Here is a 26,155-nt window from a genome sequence, read left to right on the forward strand (position 1 = left end):
CCCTAACAATTGTCCCCAAATTTTATAGCTGTAGATTAACAGCTGTTAAATTTCAAATTTTCAAATTTCAAATAAAAGATGTGGACGAGATTAAAGGATAGACTTTTGACCCGGTTACCCATGTTGATTTGACCGCTATGATGCTCATTATAACCACAAGTCCCTAATTTACTATTCACTCATTATAACTGGAGGAATTTGAAGGATCAGGTTAATTCTCTCCTCTCACTTTTACCTACCCTTTGTTTTTTCGATTCAATTTTTCTCGGCAAAACCTGCTAATGGTGAAGAAATCTCTTCGATCATCCAACGTTTCCGAGTTTACGAATCAGAAGATCCTTGAGTCCTATAAGGAGGAACTTTGTTCCTTCAATGATCAGTGAATTGAGCAACTGAAAGCTTCCCAAGTTCTTCCTAAAAATTTTGTAATTCAACCCTACGACTTCTCTTCCAAAGCCGACCTGTGCTCTACCCAATGGGTGTGTTTCTTGTTCTATCCTTTCAGTATTGAATTTACCTTCCTATTCTCAACCTTTGTCAATAAGTTCTTTGAAATTACTAGAATATGCTATTCCCAGGCTATGCCCAAATTATGGAGGATCCTATATATCCTTGACAAGCTAAATCGAACCCATTCCCTAAACATCAACATTTCTGGACTTCTGACATGCGATGAGTGGATTAGGCAAAATATGCTAAAATTGCATCTCTCAAAGTATATGGTTGGGAATAAGAGTTCACAGAGATGACATATTGCGGTAATGTACTCTTAGGGGAGTGTATAGGTCTTTCAAGGGCTTTATATGCCACACCCCGGTCTTTCGACACCCCGGGCGTGCGACTACTTGGTTGGTACCTGTTTTGATAAACACGCAACGAAAAAATGTTTGTATTTATTGTTATTTATTAAACAACTGTTAAGTTTAACAAAACATACTTTTATACACGGGGAATTAAACACCCCTTCTTCCATACAAAATGTTTCATACATAGGTAATCAAAATTCTTGTCTAATGTCAGTTTTACAAAACAAATTAGCCACAAGGTTTCTCTGTGCCTAGGGAATCGTCCTCCTTTCAGCACTAGTTCTGCTATTCATATTTATTCATGATTACCTGAAAACGTTTTAAAAATAATATGTCAGCTTATAGCTGGTGAATAACATTTAACAGACACTAAACAATTTTTAACAAGGCATAAGTAATATTAAAGCTATTTACACACGTACTAGTAAGCTACACATTCAGCGAGTATCATTACTCGTGTGTACTACCGTGAATACATACCCGGTTTTACGTACAATTTACCTATCGTGATTACATACTCGGTTTTGTGGTTTCGCAACATGTACCAATTTGATCAAATTCGAAATACACTCACTGTTCCAAATGTTTCAGTAAACTTACTATACATGCTAAACATAATTAATATAAACTGATGCCATATTAAAAATATGTAAATCATTTCAAACTTTGTAAAATAGTTAAACATATTCACCTCGATAATCTTCGTAATTAAACACAACTTAATGCCTTGCTTATGATCCTTAATAGTCCAACAGTTTATCGTATCCGAAACTTAATCGTAATTTTACTTCCTTTTACCGACCCCTAACACCAATCTAAATCATCCCCGTCATCTTTTGTTTATCATTCAACTCTCTTTTCGACTTACAGAAACTACCACGGGTTGATAGAATTTGAGATAACTATAATGAATATAGTTAAATTTGATATCATCCTTATTTCAACACGTGGCTATGGTACATGTTCACGTGGCTTCTTTCAAAGTTTACTATGATGACTCATGACTAGCATCTAGTACATGAGCTGGCACAAATTTTTCATATTTCCAAATATTTACTTAAGAGTTTTTAAAGCTCTTTTGCACTTCATATATATTGTGACAAATATACATGTATGTATTCCCTAAATTAATGTATATGTAGTATATACATTTCACCTTAATGGTAGCTAACTTCAAGTCACATATATAATACATCAACTCTCTTTACATATACTCAATGTATGGATAATTTGCCCATCTCAATTTAGTCGGCTAACTTAATGTCACACCCCAACCGATGGCGGAATCATCGGGGCATGGCACTGAGCGAAACAGATTGTCCAGAAGTTTCCATAACAACCTTCATTACTATTCAGTTTAAATGATACGTCCCATACCGTATCCCCAAACAATAAAACAAGTTATTACAGACAAGCATCTAGTCAAATATTCTGTTCTGACAACTCAGATTTAAAATAAAATAGAAATATTGTTCAAATGCTTCTAGAGACTCGATCTGCAAGATCTACAGACAACTATGCTCTAGACGCTTATTCCTAGCTCGCCTTCCTAGCAGGTAAACATCTTAACCACCTGTCACATACGTTAAAATAAAGACAATACATATAATGTAAAGGTGAGCATACAAGTTTGATATAGCATCTAGAGTTCGAAATAGTTTACGCATAACCAGCACGTACACAGAAGAAAACGAAGCATGTTAATTATCGACATGGACCTATCGATACCAGTGACTGCGGGTTGACTGTCCGAGACAGTTCGCAATCCATGATTACCACCGTAATCTATGCAAGTAATTGTCCTTAACAACCCCCGTGTGAACGGGTGTTGAGTCCAAACTATAGTACTACATCGTTAAGGCAGGTAGACAGCATTCCACGTGTAAACACAATCAACAAGCATTCATTTAGTCACGTAATACATGCAATTCGGTTAGCGTTCAAACAATTGAGTAGTGTGTTCGGTAGTGATTTTGATAAGTAACGTATGTAACACCCAAAAGTGCTAAAAGCAAAAAGGGATCGAGTATACTCACAGCGAATTATTTGATGGATTGAAGGGAGCGCTTGAGAGTGGGGTTAGCCTGAACAGTTCGATAGCATAACGATGAAGAACACATAGAATGGAAGCAAGTGTAAGTGGGTTGAACAACCTGGTCGATCGAACAGTTGGTTCGATCGAGTGGGTTGTTCGTTCGGCTGGACAATTCGTTCGGACAGCCTGTTCGATCAGCCGGTAGGCTTGATCGGCTAGACTGTTCGAGTGGATTGTTTCTTCCTTTGTGAAGGATGTGTTTGTGTATGATGGCTTGTCCTTTTGAAGTTTTCGTTGTAGCATTTGAGAACACTGAAGTGTTCTTACCTTTCAGGTCAATCGATCGAACGATCCATTCGATCGGTCGGCATACCCGATCGGTTAGGAACTCCAGTAGTAGTCCTTATCAGGATGTCACTCGATCGAACAGCCTACTCGATCGAATAGCATACTCGATCGGGTGGCATTCCTATGCAACAAACGAATTGAAAATCGACTAAGTGTTGAAGCATAGTATCTCATGATCCGAGGAGTAATGTTGACGAACAGCTGTTCGATCGGACATTACTTCGTTCAATACCATACTTCATGAGCTTGACAAATGGTGGGGCCACATGCTAGCCGATCGGCTGGCCTGGTCGATCGACTGACCTGTCCGATCGGTTGGGCTGTTTGTTCGAACAGCCTAACCGTTCGGTCAGCATCCTTACCTGGTCGGCCTGTTCGTCTAACACTTGGCTGTTCTGGTTATTTGACGTTATATCGAGGTAGTTTGACAACGAGCTAAACCATGGAACTTCCATTCTTACTTGTTTCACCTGTTCGGACAGGAATCACCCAAATCCGGCCAGTGAACGGTTCGGAACGGTAGTTTAATGTTTAACCCGAAATCGGTGAACCTCGTAGATAGAATCCGAATCTTGAACCACTCATCCACTAGAATATTTGGTGAGTTGACTCAAGCTCCGCTTCTACCGGTTTGAAGGCATTGGCGTAAAAGAGTTGAAAGAAAGTTGGAATTCCTTCTTTCAATCCTTCACATCATGTAAATGTTTAGATCTTTGACAGATCTTGGCTTGTTTATGTGGAAATCGGTTAGATCTGGGCTATTCATGGTGGATTAAGGTCAAAACGTGGTGTTCTTGAAGAACACCATGATGACATCATCCAAGAATGCTTAGATCTTGGTGATTTCACGGTTAAAAATCAAGATTCGAAAGATAGAAAGGTGTATGAGCATGTTTTGATCAAGAAAGTACAATATTTAGGATGGAAACTTACCGGAATCGGAGGAAATCTGAGAAAAGAAGAGGAGCACGGGCTGGTCGGTCAGAACTTTCCAAAAGTGGTAAAGAGTGACAATGACAACCCTATTTATAGGCTCCAAAAGAGGAAAGGGCTGGCCGATCGGCTGGCATCCCGATCGGACAACCTGCTCCATCGAACAGTCTGTTCGATCGACTGGGTTGTTCGATCGGCTGACAGCCTGATCGAATAGCAGCCTGGTTCGAGTGTTCGGTGCGACAATTTTCGATATTTCGGTTTCGATTGAAGACGTTACGAGTACGATAGCGTTTCCTATTCAAATTACTTTCAGTCCCAACTACTATATCTAACATACAGTCATCTATAATTCACCCTATCCTAACGTTACCACTTGTCGTAATTCGATTTCGATTGTATTCGGTTTGAGTTTCGAGTTTCGATTCGAGTTTCGATTGAGTCGACTGATCACCACACAAAACATAAAGTAAACACGCACAGGTAACACATAAGGCACACACACACGTAAAACAACAACCAAAGTTCACGTAATTCGAGATTCGAGTTCGATGATGGTTAGATCGGTTTGATTACTGATTAGTTAACTTTATCGCATTGTTACTTCCTACTATTCACAGTCGTAAATCGGTTCGCGTCGATTAAACATTCGATTACTTCGATTCTTCCTGATACAATACTTACTCCACATAATACAAGTAAAGCAGAAAATAGACTATTTACAGTCAAAGAAAGTCAAAGTTGAATTGGACTTTGACTTTGACATTCGAAAACACGGGGTGTTACAGCCTCCCCTTGTTTAGGGAATTTCGTCCCGAAATTAGGCTCGAAGCTGCACAGCACCGTGAATTACCAATTTGACGCTTCAGATCTTCATTTGAACAACTGCGGGTACTTGGCCTTCATGTCGCTTCGAGTTCCCAAGTGAACTCCGCGCCTCGTTTGCCTTCCCATCGGACTTTCACGATAGGGATGCGTGAGCGTCTGAGTTGCTTGGTTTGGCGATCCATGATTTCGACAGGCTTTTCCACGAAGTGTAGCTTTTCGTTGACCTGAAGATCGTCGAGAGGTACAATCAAATCATGGTCAGCTAGGCATTTTCGGAGGTTCGACACATGGAAAGTCGGGTGGACGTTACTGAGTTCCTCCGGTAGTTCGAGTTTGTAGGCGACTTTTCCGATCCTTTCCAGAATCTTAAAAGGTCCAACATATCGAGGCGCTAGTTTCCCTTTCTTGCCGAATCTGACTACACCCTTCCAAGGTGATACCTTTAGGAGTACGTAGTCGCCAACGTCAAATTCAAGGGGCTTGCGTCTTCTATCGGCGTAACTTTTCTGTCTGTCCCTAGCTTTTGCCAAGTTGTCGCGAATCTGGAGGATTTTGTCAGTCGTTTCTTGTAGTAACTCGGGACCGGTTAATTGCGAATGACCGATCTCGTGCCATACAATAGGCGATCGACATCTTCTTCCATATAAATCCTCGAATGGTGCCATTTGTATGCTGGCATGATAGCTGTTGTTGTACGAGAATTCGACTAACGGTAGGTATTTGTTCCAACTACCACCGAAGTCTATGACACACGCGCGGAGCATGTCTTCAAGAGTACGGATCTTTCTTTCAGTCTGTCTGTCGGTTTGAGGATGGAATGCAGTACTCAGATTAAGCGACGTACCAAGGGCCGCTTGAAACGTTTCCCACAATCGCGAAGTAAACCGAGCGTCACGGTCTGAAATGATGTCACGAGGCGTACCATGATTACAAATAATCTCGTCAGTGTAGATTCGGGCTAGTCGTTCTACCTTGTAGTCTTCCCGTATTCGCAGAAAGTGGGCTGATTTGGTCAGACGATCTACTATAACCCAAATGCTGTCGTGACCTGATGGCGTGGGTGGAAGTTTGGTTATGAAATCCATAGCTATACTCTCCCACTTCCATATGGGAATTGGAGGTTGTTCGAGTAAGCCAGAGGGTCGTTGATGTTCAGCCTTGACTTTTGCACAAGTCAGGCAACCTCCAACATAGAGAGCGATATCCCGTTTCATACCCGGCCACAAGTACTTGTAACGAAGGTCCTGGTACATTTTATCGGCACCGGGATGAATAGAGTATTGGGACTTGTGGGCTTCGTTCATTATAATCTTTCGCAAATCGGTCCGCTTAGGGATCCAAATTCGGTCCAGATAATAGAAAATCCCATCTGCCTTGCTTACAAGCTGAGCTCCATCATGGTAGATTCTCTCCTTCTTCAAAGTGCGTTCGTTAAAGCAAGCATGTTGGGCTTCGCGGATGAGAGCTTCGAGATGGTGCTGGGCTTGGGTATTGCGAATACTGAGCAAATAACTCCGTCTGCTGAGTGCATCGGCTACAACATTTGCCTTGCCTGGGTGATAACGAATCTCACAGTCGTAATCGCTAAGAAGTTCTACCCATCGGCGTTGACGCATGTTAAGTTCTTTCTGACTAAAGATGTGTTGTAAACTCCTGTGATCGGTGAAGATCGTACACTTGGTACCATACAGGTAGTGTCGCCAAATCTTCAATGCAAAAACAACTGCGCCTAGCTCGAGATCGTGGGTTGTATAGTTCTTCTCGTGGATTTTGAGCTGACGAGATGCGTAAGCTATAACCTTGTCTCGTTGCATGAGAACACAACCAAGCCCAAGGTTAGAAGCATCACATTAGACAATGAAATCGTTGTTTCCGTCTGGCAACGCGAGAACGGGAGCATTGCAGAGCTTGCGCTTAAGGGTTTGAAAAGCAGATTCTTGTTCAGTTCCTCAAACAAAAGACCTGTCTTTATGAGTAAGAGCGGTAAGCGGCACAGCGATCTTGGAGAATCCTTCGATAAATCGTCGATAGTAGCCCGCTAGTCCGAGAAAAGAACGAACTTCAGACGGGTTCTTTGGCGTAATCCAGCTTTTAACTGCTTCAATCTTCGCGGGATCGACATGAATACCCTGACTATTCACGATGTGACCCAGAAACTGAACCTCCTCCAACCAGAATTCGCACTTGGAGAACTTGGCATAGAGTTGGTTCCCCTGGAGTAACTCGAGAACCAAACGTAGATGTTGCGCGTGTTCGGCTTTCGACTTGGAATAAATCAAGACATCGTCGATGAACACGATGACGAAACGGTCAAGATACGGTTTACATACGCGATTCATCAGATCCATAAAGACCGCGGGTGCGTTGATTAGACCAAAAGGCATAACAACGAACTCATAGTGGCCGTAGCGAGTACGAAAGGCGGTTTTGGGTATATCTTCCTCTTGTATGCGTAACTGATGATAACTTGAACGTAGATCGATCTTCGAGAAACACGATGCACCTTGTAGCTGATCAAACAAATCATCAATTCGAGGTAGAGGATAACGGTTCTTGATGGTCAGCTTATTCAATTCCCGATAGTCGATGCACATCCTGAACGACCCGTCCTTCTTTTTGACGAAAAGGACTGGTGCGCCCCAAGGAGAGGTGCTCGGGCGAATAAAGCCTTTTTCAAGTAACTCCTGGAGTTGGTTCGAGAGTTCCCTCATTTCGGATGGCGCGAGTCGATAAGGGGCTTTAGCAACAGGGCTAGCTCCAGGAATAAGGTCGATACGAAAGTCGATATCACGACTTGGCGGTAATCCAGGAAGATCATCAGGGAACACCTGAGGAAATTCACGAACCACTGGGACGTCTTTGACTTCGACCTTCTTTTTCTTTTCCTTTTCTGCTACTACAATGTTGGCCAAGAAAGCGCTGTATTCCTTGCGGAGATACTTGCTAGCTTGGACGCATGACATAAGTTTAAGACCCTTCGAAGTTGTTTCACCGTATACACATAAGAGATCACCATTTGCGAGCGAGAATCGAATCATCTTTTCAAAACACACAACTTCAGCATGGTTTTTGCGAAGAAAGTCCATGCCTACTATGACGTCAAAACTTCCGAGTTGCATCGGAATAAGGTCGATTGGGAAGATGTGATTGTTGAGCTCGAGAGTACAATCATGGAGAACAGAATTAACTGCGACGATTCTTCCAGTAGCAACTTCGACTTCGAATGACGAGGGGAGATAAGAACGCTTACGACTAAGGAGCTTCTCGAATTCAAACGACACAAAGCAGTTATCGGCTCTAGTATCAAACAAACATGATGCATAAATACCATTCACAAGGAATGTACCATTAACCACGTTGTTGTCAGCCTGGGCTTGACGGGCGTTGATGTTAAAGGTTCTGGCACGGGCTGCTTGCTGTTGCTGCAGAGGCTGCTGCTGTTGCTTCTGCTGCTGGGGTTCTTGTTTCACAACCCGGTTTGGGCACATGTTTGCAAAGTGGTTAGGATCACCACATGCAAAGCAGACTCGAGCATTGACCGTGGGTGCTTGAGCTGCAGGTTGGCCTTGAGGGGCTGGGAGTAGAGCTTGATGAGCGGCGGCTTGAACTGGGGCTGGACGGGGACCATAGCGACAATTCGTAGTGAAATGCCTGTAGAGGTTGCAGTGGGCGCAGAAGTGACAGGCGATTCCCACCGGATGATGATATGAGCATGTCGGGCAGAGCGGGTGGGGACCTGTGTAAGCGCGCTTAGCCGGCGGCGCATTAATCACTGGAGCTTGTCGGTGGTGAGACTGTTGTTGAGCCGGTACGGCTTGCAAAGGAGTAGCAGTCATTGTCACAGCACAGTTCTTGTTGCTGGAGCTGTTGTTGTTGTGCTTCTTCTTTCTACTTGATGACTTGGAGGGTTGAGTAGTGGCGGTGTCGACGGTTGATGCGGTGGTGGCTTGGTGCAGAGACTTGGTATGTTTATCCCAAAAACCAGACTTTACCCGCTTGTCATTGATCTTAGCGGCAAGCAGGTAGGTCTCTTCAATCGATGATGGCTTGGCAGCATGAGCGAAATCGGCAACACAATCGGGTAGAGCTCGAATATACTTCTTGATGGCCATGACTGACGTCTTGACTTGATCGGGACAAATGATGCTGAGCTGTTTAAAGCATGCAGTCAAGGCAGCGTTATCTCCATCCTTCTGCTTCATGTTCCAAAACTCGTCCTCCAGCTTTTGGCGTTCATGGGGAGGGAAGAATTCATCCATCATGATGGCTTTCAGCTCCTTCCATGTCAGCTCATAAGCTGCATCATTTCCGCGCTTGTTTCGTTCGGCCGTCCACCAGTCTAGAGCTCGGGACTGGAAGACGCCTGTAGCATTGAGGGTGCTGAGATTTTCTGGACAGCCGCTTTGGCGCAGAGTGACTTCGATAGAATCGAACCATTGAAACATAGCTGTGGGGCCATCTTCTCCGGTGAATTCCTTTGGTCCGCATGCCTTGAACTGTTTAAAGTTGAACCCAGTCTTGCTGGTATCCTTAGGAGCATCGATTCGCGACTCTTCAGACGACTTGCTGGCGTTTTCAAAGACATCGCTCACAGCTTTTGCCACGCTCTTGGCGATGATAGTAGCGAGATGTCTATCTCTCTTCCCTTGGTGAGTAAGTGGGGTTCGGTGTCCAGATGACGACATGGTCTACGACAGACATCGTCGTATGTCTCAGACACAACAAATCGAATCTCACCTCACACGTCTACTACTTATTAAAGCTTAGAATCACGTCGCATCACACATCACATAAACATGTCGGCACATAACTATAGATTCACGTAATCACAGCGGCACATAGAGCACATAATCACAGAAGCACATAAGCACAGAACCACGGATGCAGTCAGAATACAGAAACCTATCATTCAAAGCTCGTGCGTCGTTCGTATATAGCGATCGCGTATAGTATATCAAAGAGCATCACATATCCGTATAGCATGTCGAGTACAGCATAGTATAGCGTATATCCTAGCATAGTGTCGTCTAGAATTGCAGCGACTTGTTACCGTTTTGAGATAGAAGAGCAATGCGAGTCGTGTGTGTCGATCGAAGTGATAGCAAAGATCGAACGTATCATCAAAATAAAACACATAAACAAGTAAATCACACATAAAACACGTAAAATTAACGAACCATCAGAGTCTGCGGTTGCGGGCTCAGAATCGAAACACATAAAATCGAGAAATAGAATGTCTGCGGCTACTAGACATCGACTACCCAAAGCGATTCGACTATTCGCAGTAGACTTGTCGTCACTTTTCGACTCTTGGGATCGCGTTTCTGCCTCGATTCTTGGGCATTCAGCGCGTATTCCGTAGGTCATACTTGTGAGTTCAGGTCGTTGGAGTCCGTCGAGGCTTTGGTGAGATGAGTAAAAGTTGGAATAAGTTGCCAAGATTCGGGTTTCACCCCTGGCTTAGCAATTTCTTCCTTGTTTTAGTAAAATTCGAGGGGATTATTCATCAAAATATGGATTTCACTCCTGATTTGGTATAATTCTCCTCGTTCGTTATTGAAAATAATAAGGAAATCATTGACAAATTGATAAAATCGGCATTGATCAAGTAATTTAGTCGGGAGTTTGCGGTTTTCACACCTAATCCTGACCAAACTGCTTGAGTTTATTCGAAAATTCGAGTGCAGTGATAGCGAAGAACATCGGAATATAGCACACCTAAGCTTGGTTTGTTGGTTCCTAACTATAGTCTAGGTCTCTAAGACAGCGACCCAGACTAGGTCGTGTCCTGCCTAACTCCCTATAGTTATGGCTCTGATACCAATTTGTCACACCCCAACCGATGGCGGAATCATCGGGGCATGGCACTGAGCGAAACAGATTGTCCAGAAGTTTCCATAACAACCTTCATTACTATTCAGTTTAAATGATACGTCCCATACCGTATCCCCAAACAATAAAACAAGTTATTACAGACAAGCATCGAGTCAAATATTCTGTTCCGACAACTCAGATTTTAAATAAAATAGAAATATTGTTCAAATGCTTCTAGAGACTCGATCTGCAAGATCTGCAGACAACTAGGCTCTAGACGCTTATTCCTAGCTCGCCTTCCTAGCAGGTAAACATCTTAACCACCTGTCACATACGTTAAAATAAAGTCAATACATATAATGGAAAGGTGAGCATACAAGTTTGATATAGCATGTAGAGTTCGAAATAGTTTACGCATAACCAGCACGTACACAGAAGAAACCGAAGCATGTTAATTATCGACATGGACCTATCGATACCAGTGACTGCGGGTTGACTGTCCGAGACAATTCGCAATACATGATTACCACCGTAATCTATGCAAGTAATTGTCCTTAACAACCCCCGTGTGAACGGGTGTTGAGTCCAAACTATAGTACTACGTCGTTAAGGCAGGTAGACAGCATTCCACGTCTAAACACAATCAACAAGCATTCATTTAGTCACGTAATACATGCAATTCGGTTAGCGTTCAAACAATTGAGTAGTGTGTTCGGTAGTGATTTTGATAAGTAACGTATGTAACACCCAAAGTGCTAAAAGCAAAAAGGTATCGAGTATACTCACAGCGATTGATTTGATGGATTGAAGGGAGCGCTTGAGAGTGGGGTTAGCCTGAACAGTTCGATAGCACAACGATGAAGAACACATAGAATGGAAACAAGTGTAAGTGGGTTGAACAACCTGGTCGATCGAACAGTTGGTTCGATCGAGTGGGTTGTTCGTTCGGCTGGACAATTCGTTCGGACAACCTGTTCGATCGGCCGGTAGGCTCGATCGGCTGGACTGTTCGAGTGGATTGTTTCTTCCTTTGTGAAAGATGTGTTTGTGTATAATGGCTTGTCCTTTTGAAGTTTTCGTTGTAGCATTTGAGAACACTGAAGTGTTCTTACCTTTCAGGTCAATCGATCGAACGATCCGTTCGATCGGTCGGCATACCCGATTGGTTAGGAACTCCAGTAGTAGTCCTTATCAGGATGTCACTCGATCGAACAGCCTACTCGATCGAATAGCATACTCGATCGGGTGGCATTCCTATGCAACAAACGAATTGAAAATCGACTAAGTGTTGAAGCATAGTATCTCATGATCCGAGGAGTAATGTTGACGAACAGCTGTTCGATTGGACATTACTTCGTTTAATACCATACTTCATGAGCTTGTCAAATTATGGGGCCACATGCTAGCCGATCGGCTGGCCTGGTCGATCGACTGACCTGTCCGATCGGTTGGGCTGTTCGTTCGAACAGCCTAACCGTTCGGTCAGCATCCTGACCTGGTCGGCCTGTTCGTCTAACACTTGGCTGTTCTGGTTATTTGACGTTATATCGAGGTAGTTTGACAACGAGCTAAACCATGGAACTTCCATTCTTACTTGTTTCACCTGTTCGGACAGGAATCACCCAAATACGGCCAGTGAACGGTTCGGAACGGTAGTTTAATGTTTAACCCGAAATCGGTGAACCTCGTAGATAGAATCCGAATCTTGAACCACTCATCCACCAGAAAATTTGGTGAGTTGACTCAAGCTCCGCTTCTACCGGTTTGAAGGCATTGAGCGTAAAAGAGTTGAAAGAAAGTTGGAATTCCTTCTTTCAATCCTTCACATCATGTAAATGTTTAGATCTTTGACAGATGTTGGCTTGTTTATGTGGAAATCAGTTAGATCTGGGCTATTCATGGTGGATTAAGGTCAAAACATGGTGTTCTTGAAGAACACCATGATGACATCATCCGAGAAAGCTTAGATCTTGGTGATTTCACGGTTAAAAATCAAGATTCGAAAGATAGAAAGGTGTAGGAGCATGTTTTGATCAAGAAAGTACAAGATTTAGGATGGAAACTTACCGGAATCGGAGGAAATATGAGAAAAGAAGACGAGCACGGGCTGGTCAGTCAGAGCTTTCCAAAAGTGGTAAAGAATGACAATGACAGCCCTATTTATAGGCTGTAAAAGAGGAAGGGCTGGCCGATCGGCTGGCATCCCGATCGGACAGCCTGCTCCATCGAACAGTCTGTTCGATCGACTGGGTTGTTCGATCGGCTGACAGCCTGATCGAATAGCAGCCTGGTTCGAGTGTTCGGTGCGACGATTTTCGATATTTCGGTTTCGATTGAAGACGTTACGAGTACGATAGCGTTTCCTATTCAAATTACTTTCAGTCCCAACTACTATATCTAACATACGATCATCTATAATTCACCCTATCCTAACGTTACCACTTGTCGTAATTCGATTTCGATTGTATTCGGTTTGAGTTTCGAGTTTCGATTCGAGTTTCGATTCGAGTTTCGATTGAGTCGACTGATCATCACACAAAACATAAAGTAAACACGCCCAGGTAACACATAAGGCACACACACATGTAAAACAAGAACCAACGTTCACGTAATTCGAGATTCGAGTTCGATGATGGTTAGATCGGTTTGGTTACTGATTAGTTAACTTTATCGCATTGTTACTTCCTACTATTCACAGTCGTAAATCGGTTCGCGTCGATTAAACATTCATACAAGTAAAGCAGAAAATAGACTATTTACAGTCAAAGAAAGTCAAAGTTGACTTGGACTTTAACTTTGACTTTGACTTTGACATTCGAAAACACGGGGTGTTACACTTAGTAACTGCAAACATATATGTTTAGTTGTGGAGTAAATATAAATATAAATATAAATATATATACACCTAATTAGGGCTATATATATAAACATGGCATTAACCTCATAACTATACACATCATACTTACATACGTAAGAATAAATATGTTTATTTATTGTTGTAGGGGAGGGTTCAATTAAAAACAACTAATTAAAGTGAAAACTTGAAAACTAACTAAAAAAGTCTAAAAAAACATGCTATTTTTTTTACAAATTTTCGCTACTTTTTATATATAAAAAAAACTTTTTTTCAAAAAAAAAAAAAAAAAAAAAACTTGTACTGCACATGTGCATTATATGTGTACTACAGATGTGCATTATTGCACATGTACACTACAAAAAAGAACGAAGCTTAACCAAATATAATATAATTTAATATTATTAAACAATATATTTGTACATGCTCGTCTAGATATCTCATATTTCTAATAGTTATCTTACCTATTACCTACTTGTTAAATAATATAAGTTATATATATATATATATATATATAGGCCGGTTATCATACGAATCCACTAATCGTACATTATGTGCGCAATAACCACAATCGTCAGATCATCTCATTTAAACCGCGTGTTTAAATATTAAAAATTAATCAAATTAAAATAAATAAATGAAACCGCCAAGGGTTAAAATCATCCATTGCGAAATCAAAATCCCTGATAATCAGCAAACAATAACTCACAATCATACCGTAAACCCAAAATCAACATTGCATTCTCCTTCCCCAAGTTCCCTACTACTCACCGTTGCGATTCAACTAAGATTCGTGAGTTTTGAGAAACGAAGCAAAGCCAACAACGACAGACCACAGGCAAAGAAGATGAATCCAGGTATTGATTGACATTTGCGATTTTATAATGATATTTACAGGGACTTTGAATGACATATGCGATTTTGTTTGTTTAGTAAGGTTTTGGTCTGAAACCTATAGTTTTATAAGATTACATAATGTTCACAACTACGATTTTGTTAGGGTTTATGACTGGTATGGTTATTTATTAGGTTTTGTATGATTATGCAGTTTTGTTAATGATATGCTGATATATGTGCGATATTATATAGGGTTTTGTGAGGGTTTTGTATAACAAATGCAATTTTATATGTTAACTTTTGTTTGTTGAAGGTTTTTGTCTTAGGTTAGCCTCAGTATGCGAAATGATAAAAACCTTATGCGATTTTATATGATTAGTTAGTTTTAGGGGATTATGATTAAATTATACATGTGATTTTATTAATTTTAGTTGTCTAAAGCATGCAATTTATAAGATTGGCTAGTTTTGGTAATGCTTAACTAAGACATGCGAATTGATAACTCATTCATGCGATTTTAACAACTTAATGAGTTAGGGTACATGATTAACTGATAAATAGATTCTGATGGGATTATGATTAAATTATACATGTGATTTTATTAATTTTAGTTGTCTAAAGCATGCGATTTATAAGATTGGCTAGTTTTGGTAATGCTTAACTAAGACATGCGAATTGATAACTCATTCATGCGATTTTAACAACTTAATGAGTTAGGGTACATGATTAACTGATAAATGCGATTCTATAACGGTTTTTGACTGATAGCATGCGATTTTGTAGAAATAGATTCTGATGATGACTTTGAAGACCCAATATCAACATTGAAAAAAGTTAACAAAATAGAAAAAGAAGGATTGTTGAAGAAAGTTCTGAGGAGGATGACTTTGTTAAGCCACTACCGAAAAAGAAGAAAGATGACAGGAAATCTAAGATACAAACAAAAAAACCTTCAAAAAAGGTGGAACCACCTAGAACAGAAACTAGAGCTTTCTTCGAATACAGCAACGAAGCAATACTGTTAAGATGTCAACCTAACTCGTATATGGATACTGTGAAAAATTTTTCAAAAAAACAGGTTGATGAGGTGAAGAATATGGGATTTGGAGCTATTCTAGATATGAATATCAATCATATTTCAACACGTTTGGCATATTGACTTGCAAGAAACTTTGGGATGTTCGATACACTAAACGTAGGTAGATACCAAATAAAAATTACATCGGACACAGTTTATGAGGTATTTGGAATACCAAAGGGGCCAAAGCAAGTTGAAATAATAGTCAATAAGAGAAAAGTTAAAAAGGTGGAGAAAATTGAAAAGAGTAAAGAACCGGGAAATGCTGTCAGGGATACATTCATCAGCCAGTGGAGGGAAAACACGAGAATTACCCATGGCTTAATTGCAAATACAATGGATAATCAAAGAGATGGGGGCAGCCTATTTAGATTAAATTTCCTGGTGTATTGGATGATGTTCTTTGCAGAGATTACAAAGGCAACAACTGCAAATGATAGATGTTTGCTTGGTGTAGAGGCTGTTGTGGAAATACAGAATCTAGATTGGTGCTCATATCTACATGACACTTTGCGTCGTACACGAGCGGGCTGGAAGAACTATAAAATACAGTTCGTGGGACCTGTTGCCTTTCTTACGGTATGCATTACTACATTTGATAACATATTTAAAAGACTAGTTTGTTTTGTTATATAATTAAATGATACATGTGATTTTAAAAATAATTTTGTTTGATCTTGCGATTTATACAGCTTCTATACACGCATGAGTACAACAAGAGGCTTAAACTGTTTGAGAAAGTCGTGGAGATACCAGTTATTCGTTATATCACATCTTCGGAGATTGATAAAGTTGAAGTGCATATTTCGGATAATGGACCTGTGTGGACATCAAGTGAGAGTGAAAATGAAAAAGAAGAGGGTCGTTCAACGGAGGAGTATACACTACGACCACCGGTTGACACCACAATTAGCTACAGAAGAAGGACTGCACGTGCAGTACAAAACGTAGAAACCGAGGAAGACCCAAACGATAACAAAAACATTGATGATATGATGGATTTCAGTTTTGAACTCAATGAAATGTCTCAGTTGAACCTTGAGATGGGAGTTGGGACACAGACACAGAAAATGATGGACTATTGCAACACTCCTGCTAAACTTTCACCGTCAGTATTCTACGATTCAGCTCAACAACGAGAACGAGAGGCTTTGAACGTCAACAAAAAGGTAAGCATGAAAAATATTAACTTCACTTAATCCATTTATATTTAACATCTGGATTGATAGTATCTTAACTCGAAAAATATTACAGAACCTGTTGAAAAAAATGAAAGCCAATGTCAAAAAATACATTAAAATGGTTCAAGATGTTCAAGGGATGAACAACTTAGTTTCAGAAGCAAAAACTAAGTGTTTTTGGGATCCGGAGATTATGGAGGCCTGTAAGCAGTGGGATGAGACGCTTCGGAATAATCTCATTTGTGTGCCGCCTGATTCGGTTCAAGAGCATGAAACTGCACCCTCTCATATTCATCAACAGCCTGAAAATGCAGCTTCTGAAGTTCATCATGAAGTTACTACAAACGAAGAAAGTAGACAGAATGAAGAAGCTCAACAAGTAATATCCAATGTTTTGGTACAAATGGCATTAGAAGGTAAAACATGCGATTTCAAATTAACACATGCGAATTTATGTAAAAAATCACCATTTCCTATACACATGCGATACCTTAAAAAGACACATGCGATTTCATACAAACACTTCACATTTGATTTCGCATGAAATGTCATGTATACCATGCGATTTTGATTCTGATGTATTAAAATTCAATAATTTGTATCTATAGGGGTACGGCAGCCAGATGATGAAGGATTGACAAATAAAGATGATGGAGGAGTGACAGATACCCTTATTGCAAACATTCAAACTGTCAAAACGGGTATATACGCTTATAAACCACCTGTCAAAGGTAAAAAAAACACTTTATATTAGAAAAAAAAAATTAAAACGAACAAAATATTATATTTCTTAACTTACTCTGGCCTGCAGTAAGTGGTGAAAACGAAACTGTTATCGAAGAAACAGTGTTATTATCATAATAGAGTGTGACCTCGACATAATTGATAGGTAACTAAACAAATCACTTTATGATATGGACAATTGGTACCTAAACATCGGTGGGGTGTTATTCCATGTATTGTCTCTACCCAATCATAATTATAATTATGTTTTTTTAAGGGCTAACTTCTTTAATCCCTGTTATCTGTTGGATTTGAATCCATGACTTTTCTCTTTCAATCTAGGTGTTTTAAAGGCTTTATCTTTACAAATGGACCACCACCCCATTGGTCATAAATAGAATTATGTATCAATGTATGTTCCAAGTAATTAAATCGATAAGTTTTATGTGGATGTAATATCAGTGGCGGATCCAGGGATGTTTTGGGGGTTCCCAGGAACCCCCTCGGTTTGAAAAAAAATGAAAAAAAATTAGTGGAAACCTTGTATGATTTAGAAAAAATAGTAAGAATCTATCAAAAGGAACCTGGTGGAAAACATTCCTGGATCCGCCACTATGTAATATTCGTTTAGTAGCAAATAAAAATTTTCATATTAATTTGTACCTAGCTAATAAATAAATTAACTGGTTACACCACTTATCACAGTTTTATTTTGTCAAAATTCTTTATTTTTTCTCTCTTATTTCATCTATTCGTATTATATTATTAAATAAAGAAAATTAACTAAAAACATAGTAACAAAAATAATATATTAAATTATTAGTTAGTAACTTATGGAAATAAAACTAAATATTTGATTTCAAATATATTAGATTATTACTTATACATAATTTCAATCATATTGTACTTCAAAATATGGTTTATAATTCATAAATATTTATTATTAATCATTTAATATGTGCAAGTAACAAATTATTTTTGTACTTCTTTGTAATACTCCTACTAAGTGTAACCCCCCCCCCCTCTTCCGCTCATATACTTACGGGTGAGGTGTCACTTTTTCTCTCACAAAGAGAGATATAACTAGTAATAAGAAGGGTACATTCAGATTAAGACCTTTACTTTGAAACTATGAAGTTAACTACTTTCTATAAAAAAATTATTATTTAATGTGTCAGTTTAAGAGAATAATAAATTATTATATTAAAATAATAAAAATACGAAAAATTCCTGACATTAAAACCATGTGTGCCTTAACAAGAGGTCGACATAATGTCTACATTCTAAGGATAGTAGCACTTGCATATCACAAATAATTATCTACATAAACTTTACATAAAAAATGATCTGTACATAAAAGACTTCAGATCTACTGTACGGATAATAGACATATGATAGTGTTTGACTACTTTTTTTAATAATTGAAATTTATAGAAATTGGGTTTTGAATAAAAATTGGTTATAATTATGAAATATGAAGAAATATATCAAATGTGGTACAATATAATTAGTATTGGAGGGAGAATGATGATTCATTGATTCTCATGCTACACAATTATCACGTGTTTGTAATTGTCCGTGAAGAAGGGGATAATTCTGAGTGCGTTGAGGCGAACAACCTCGACATAGAGGAGAGAGCGGCAACCATGAGCCCCCATTAAAGTTGCTCAAAGATACTTTGGTAAGATCGTGCGTCGGGAGTGATGTTTGTTTGATATTTTGAGGACTACTATTAGATCATTTAGAAACTGTTATATTTAATGTTTTTGAAGACAATGTACTATGTGTTCATGTCTTCTGTAAACGTATAACTTGTATTTGTTGCTTTAGAGGCGCCATAAAATAAATTATATTATTTATAAGCATGTTTTAATACTTTGTGATGAGAAGCATCCTATGAAGGTATTTATTGTGAGAAAATGTGGGATCTAATAACAATACATGTCTTCATATGTTGAAATGATAATTGGACTTATCATTCATATGTTTATTTATGGGCTTTATGTTTGATATGGGCTCCTGAGTGGTGTTGGGCTTGTTAATATGTGTTATTGGGCTCTTATTACTGGTCTAGAATGGTTGCAGATTAAAAGTATGAGGGTTGTATGTGAATGTTTTGGAGGACTATGATCATCATGCTCATATCCTGTGGACCTGGATGTAACTTTTCTAGATAAGCATATAAAAGGGTTCATGACTGAAGATTCAGTCATTGGGCTCATGACTGAAGATTCAGTCATTCACCACTCTCTATCTTATCTCGCACTTGTTTTCTTTTGTTAGTCTGTTAGGGTTTGTTATCATTGATCTGTTGTAGATCGTTGCAATCTCTCTCATATGTATATTGGAGAGATTGATCTTCTCGTATTGATGATCATCAGGATATTTTTTGTATCTTGTATTGTTTGATGATCCTACAGTTTGTAAGATCTGAAGGTTTGGGAGGGTAAATTCTTTCGGGTTGGTTAATAAGATTTTGTCACCTATTTTGTCGCTATTTCTTGTGTATTATTTGTTCGATCTTCATATCATGTTTCATAACATGTTCCACAATTCATGTAACCAAAAATTAGGGATGGAAAAAAACCCGAACCCGACGGGTATACCCAAAACCCGAAAGAACATCAATACTTTCATTCACTTCTCTCACTTTAAATAAACAATTGTCTTCACCGCCATTATCAAACAAATTTCTACAGTAGGCCTATGCCCACCCTCCATCCCATATGGATCCGCCACTATCATCGGTATACAATTATACATGTAGATACACACAAACATAACATATATATTATGTATAAAGACTCAAGTAGAGGAAACAAAACTTGATATTCGACTAGCAAGAATAGTAGAACACATGTAAGCAAAAAATGTTCATAACTGAATTACCAGATTACTTTTCTGCAAATGTTCCAACCGTCTTACCCGACTATCGGGTCGAAAGGAATAATGTATGGTTAAAAATATGGGTCAAGTTTGTATCGTTCTAACATCAAAATCCCTACTCGAGTATATCTTTTTTCCCTGCTAGTCATAGAAATATAAATTTAGAAGACCATAATCCTGCACCCGACACGACGAATCAATCCACAATCTTTGGTAAGGAGGTGGGAGTCCCCGCGAAAATGTGACCTATCAATGGTGACTCAGATGCCCGAGCATGCCGACCGCCCAAAATCACTTGTTGTTTTTCACGATGTGTTGCCCATGTGACCAGATAAAGTCCCGAGATGATCATGAATCCTCCTACAATGCTGTTTACACGACAAATAATCAATGTAAGAATTAATTAAGAACCAATTTTGCGAAATACTGACACAACAAAGAGGTGATGAAACAAACCTCCCCATATATATTGGGCTTCCGAGAAAAATTCTCGACAAAAACGCAGCTGCAGCGGGTTGAAGTGGATTATAAAGTGCGACCAAAGACGGTCCCAGGATCTTGTTTGACCATGTCAAAAGTCCGTAATTTAACGCAGATGATATGGTTCCCTGAAAATAAAATCGTGTCTATGTTTTTAAACGATGCGTAGAAAATTCTGCAAACTGATATTGTTCCCTATATAATGAGTTGAAGCTTTCAAGTATCTAATCTAAACACATAATTTGCAAATAAATAAAACTTTACAAAAAAAGTAAAATATCATTTTCGTCCCTGAGGTTTGGCTACTTTTGCGACTTTCGTCCAAAGGTTTGTTTTTCTGCATGTGGATCCAAAAGGTTTGAAAACTTGTCAGTTTCATCCGGCTCGTTAACTCCCATCCATTTTTTAACGTTGAGTCATCGGTATTTTCGTCTTTTTAGACAATTTTTTTTTTTGTGATGATTGAAGGGTTTGGGTGGGGAGAAAGTCAACAGAGGTGGATCTTTATTTCTTATAGTGTTTTCTATTGTAAAGAAAAATGTCTAAGAAGACAGAAATGCCCCTCATTTAACGGAAAAAATTGGATGGAGTTAATGAGTCGGATGAAAATGACAAGATTTTAAACCTTTTGGATCCAGGTGCGGAAAAACAACCCTTTGGATGAAAGTCGCAAAAGTGGCCAAACCTCAGGGACGAAAATTGCATTTTACTCTAATGAAGCTATAAAAATAATACTTACAGCATAAAGTACTGCCCAAAACTCAGATTTTGTCAAACTCCAATCAGTTGACTCGTTGTTCATCACAAACGCGGTTGAGACCAGAAAAATAACACCGAAAAAGTAGGAAAACGCGGTAACCGATAGGCTTGCAGGATATCTGGCCAACACTGGAGCCTGAAATGATTTTAAAGCATAATTTTCAACTTCAAAAGCAATTAAATATAAAAGAGTAAAATGACATTTTCGTCCCTGAGGTTTGGCCCATTTTGCAACTTTCGTCCAAAGGTTCGTTTTTCCACATCTGGAATCCAAAAGGTTTGAAATCTTGCCATTTTCATCTGCCTCTTTAAATCCATCCATTTTTCTCCGTTAAATAAGAGGTATTTCCGTCTTTTTTGATAACTCAAAGGGCAATTCGGTCTTTTTCACTTTATGTACGAGCATTTAGCATAATGCAGAAATATTCAAAAGACCGAATTGCCCTTTACATTAACAAAAAAACGAAAAGACCCCTGACTTAACGGAGAAAAATGGATGGAGTTAACGAGCTGGATGAAAATCGCAAGATTTCAAACTTTCGGATCCACATGCGGTAAAACAAACCTTTGGACGAAAGTCACAAAACTGGCCAAACCTAAGGATGAAAATGGCATTTTACTCGATATAAAATAAAACATAAAGAAAGTTAAACCAATACATGGCTAATTACTAGAATAATTCACGTAGTACGATCGAATACCTGAATAGCGAGAAATGCTGCCATGCACATGCAGTTCCCTAACAAGCATAGGACACCGAGGTGCCAGGTATCAAACCCGAGACCTATAAAAGTAGACAATAACCATCCAGCGGGTTCGGGTTGACTCCTTGCACTAATTTCATTATGTATAGAAAGGTCGTTCTGAGAATAGCCGAATACAACGGGCCCACGGAACATAACCATGAAGATGGCACCGCAGACACAAACAAATGTACCTCCGACTTTCACCTGACCTTCAACTCTGAGCAAATTCACCGTTTCTGTACTGCATGTCGAACCACTTCATATGGACTCAAAGGAAAGGTGTATATGTATATATTTACACAACATATACATATGCATACTAAGAAAACAGTGAACAAAATTAGTTGAACTGACCCCATAATTGTGGCGAATATAAATGTAAATACGGGAATCGAAGGTTGTACGGCTGCAGCGTATGTTGGAGTTGTGTAGCCGAGACCAAAAAGAAACAAAAGCTGGTTGCCGAATATCCTATTCAAGTTTAATCAAAATAAATAATTAATAGAATGAATACTGAAATTTGCATGCGGAATATGATAATTAATACAAATGAACTTTTGGATATGTAAACGTACCCGATTAACCCAAGAAAGAAGAATGACAAAAGCAAACGCCTAGTCATAGGTGGTCTTGTTCTCCTGCAAAAAAAAAAAACATATAAAACCGAAAACTTTAGTTTTGTTTTTTTGCAGTTGATAACTTGATATTCATCTGTTATTTATCGCTAGAAGATAAGTAGAAAGTTATATTAAAGTTAAAGTGTTAAACCAATGAATATATCAAATCAAACAATATCACATTCTTGATTTTAAAATGTGTGATGCGCTCCGATGCGTTTTGACCCCAAAAGCCGATTTAGGGCGCATCATGTAATCGCAGCGCATCGCATCACCTGATGCGATCTTATGATCGCATCACGCATTATGCACGCAATAGTTATTAAAGGCACTAGGCGCATAGGCCTCGCCTGGGGCCTAGGCGCAAAGCGCAAAAAAAAGCGAGGGCCTGAGACAAATAAAGCGCATAATGAAAAATTTAAAAAATATATTATGTATTAGAAAAAGCATACTATTCTTCAAATAAAATAAACAAAATCTATTATGTAACACTTTATATCATCTAATTAGTACCAAAATATTAGTGTATTAGTGTAGAAAAGTAGTTTTCCTTGATTAAAAGTAGAAATTTGGCTAGAATCTTGTCAGAATTTAGTCGGAAACTCTCCGGAATCTAGGAATCTGGCCGGAATGTGCGCCTGAACCATCACCTGGAGAGTTAAAGCGCAATTTCCTCGACTTAAAGCGCAATTGCCTCGCCTCGCCTGAAAAATGTGCCTAGGCGCAAAAGGCGATGGCTTTTAACAACTATGATGCACGCATTTTAAAACCAAGATCACAATAAAAAAATAATCACTTGATCACCAATTCAAGAATGAAAGATCGGTACTCGTCTTAAGCACCAAGCAAACTACTTCACTTTTATGCTAAATTCATTATTCATCTAAAGATCATCGATTTTAGTTCAACTTTCCAACTATTAATTCATGCTACAATACACTACAAAATCACAGCATAAACAGATTCCATTAACAATGATTCATTTAAAACTAACACCCCCTCAAACAACTGATCATGTACACCCGTAATCCATATGCGTATAGCATATATAATAAAAAGAAAATTCACATACAAAACATTTACAATTCATAATTCATAATTGTTAATAAGCACATTTCTACACAACTGTAAAAAAAGATCACAAAATCCATAATTCAACATAGCACATTAGCAAAACAACCATTGAAATTAAATTATTTTCTACAAAAACATATAATTATCTAATCAAAATATTGAGATCTAAGAGACGTTGACTAACTTTTCACGAAAATAGGCGATTGGAGCGAGAATTAAAAGCCCTAACACATCACGATAAACGCAGAAAACAAGCTGACTAACGCCAAAATTCAGGGCTAATTTGGTAATAACATGAGATCCACCGGCGAAAAGTTGCACCATTGTCATCGCTGCGTGTGCCCGCCGTGTTTCTCCACCGATCGCCATCACCATTGCTACCACAAACACACAAATTACAAAAATTCGTATCTATTTATCTATCTATATGTATCTATATATGTTATGTGTGTTGTGTGTATTATTATATACACAAATGAATCTGTATGTGTAGATTTGATTCCGATCGATCGGAATAGTTGATTTCTCCTCAATTTTTGTCAATTTGAGAAAAGAATTTGGTAACTTTTGAAGAAAAAAAACTGACTTGAAAAGGTAATGATGTGGTTTGAAAAATTGGGGATCTGATTAATTTAGGGTTAGACAAGAATTTGGAATTTTAAAAAATTCACACACACGCTTCTGGACACCATTTATACGAGACGTATAAGGTTTTTGTCTCATAACCAAGTGGTCAACCTCGTATAACATCGAATCGGTCACATGTACGCCATGTATGGGACTATATGTTGGGTTATACGATGCCCTATACACAAAGTATAGGCCTGTACGTAGTGTACCAGCAGACTGATTTGACTAAGATACGATGTTGTCTAGGCACGTGATTAAGCATATACGTTGCGTAGAGGGTCGTATGTGGCGTATATTTTTAATTCAAAATTGTATATAGACTGGGATGCAGAGAAATCTTCATGCTCGATAAACTTATACTCATCTTCTTTGTATTTTGATGTTGGTTGTTTCACTGATTGTTGAACGAGAGATAATTGATTCAACACATTACAAATGTTATCATTCTGGGACGACAATTATTTCTTTGGGAAGTATTCTAACGACTCATGGGTGGTCGAAACCGATCTGGTAACATTTATTAAGTTAAACTCCTTGTTGTGTTGGTTATTTACTATCTGTAATATTGATTTTCAGGAGAAGTGTGGCATTCCCGATTCTCAAATGAAGAGGAAGTTGTGTGTGGTGTATAGGCCGATCAAAACAGACCGTTTATAGATTTGAACGACTCTCTCCCTGCTGATGAACCATACGATCCGGTGCAACAAGGGTACCCGGATTACGGATACATGCGGTGGCGGAGCTAGCCCATTAATTCAGGGGTATCCCGAAAAAAATTACCGTGCAATCATACAATAATAAAAAAAACGATAATAAATAGAGTAAAACAAATACCTAATAGATTTTTCCTCTTCTTTTTTTTTCATAGTTTGAAATCGTTCCATCACATCATCGTCTTTTACTTTATCAAAAGTTTCTTTTTCGATCGCACAAATCATAGCATTGTTCAGATATTCCGACCCATTCGATTGCGTAAATCTGTCTTGACAAACTTCAATTTAGAAAAACAACTTTCAACGATTGCGGTTGCAACCGGTAAAATCAAAGCTATTTTCACTAGCCGATAAACCAAAAGACAAGAACTATGTGTTCTGGTTTCCACCACAAGACGAGCAAGATCACTTATTTAATTATAATATTGTTTTGGGTCTTGGGCTAACTTTATCAATTATATTTAGGGTCTCCTTTCAATTCTATTATTGTTAATTTGAGCTTATTTTATCATTTGGGATTAATTATTCTACAAGTTTTTGGGTAGTAAAATGTTTCGGCTTAAAAAAATGAGATTTTAGTAATATCAAGTATTCTATTTTTGGTTAGGGTATACTTTGTATAAAACCAAAAAAAATACTACGAATAAGGGGTTGAGTCGTAGCCCGTGCTACAAATCCTAACACTATGGTTCCGCCCTTGGATACGGGCGTGAATCTTCTTACGTTCATGAAGACTATCTGGATGGATACGGAGGATACAATGGTGATCCTCCATTCACCGCGTCGTACGGTGATGAACAATTCACTAACCCG

At 38.8% G+C, this 26,155-nt stretch overlaps 1 protein-coding gene across 1 annotated transcript; it reads right to left on the reverse strand.

Moving 5' to 3' along the window:
• Positions 1-20,268: 20,268 nt before the first annotated feature.
• On the reverse strand, positions 20,269-24,646 carry LOC110942012 (WAT1-related protein At4g19185). The gene is made up of 7 exons (XM_022183707.2): positions 24,184-24,646; positions 22,884-22,946; positions 22,663-22,779; positions 22,264-22,549; positions 21,543-21,698; positions 20,780-20,931; positions 20,269-20,691 (listed from the first exon to the last, which is right to left on the reverse strand). Exons 1-7 carry the CDS (start codon positions 24,372-24,374, stop codon positions 20,520-20,522), a joined length of 1,137 nt encoding a protein of 378 aa, XP_022039399.1. The 5' UTR covers positions 24,375-24,646; the 3' UTR covers positions 20,269-20,519.
• Positions 24,647-26,155: the final 1,509 nt, after the last annotated feature.

Source organism: Helianthus annuus, chromosome 17 (genome assembly GCF_002127325.2).
Source record: "Helianthus annuus cultivar XRQ/B chromosome 17, HanXRQr2.0-SUNRISE, whole genome shotgun sequence".
Classification (NCBI taxonomy): Eukaryota; Viridiplantae; Streptophyta; class Magnoliopsida; order Asterales; family Asteraceae; genus Helianthus; species Helianthus annuus.

Coding starts and splice junctions, on each gene's coding strand:
- LOC110942012 (XM_022183707.2), bottom strand. CDS start 24,374: ATGGTGATGGCGATCGGTGGAGAAACACGGCGGGCACACGCAGCGATG. Junction 22,947..24,183: donor ATCGCCTATTTTCGTGAAAA/GTTAGTCAACGT, acceptor TTTTTTTTGCAG/GAGAACAAGACCACCTATGA. Junction 22,780..22,883: donor TTCTTTCTTGGGTTAATCGG/GTACGTTTACAT, acceptor AAACTTGAATAG/GATATTCGGCAACCAGCTTT.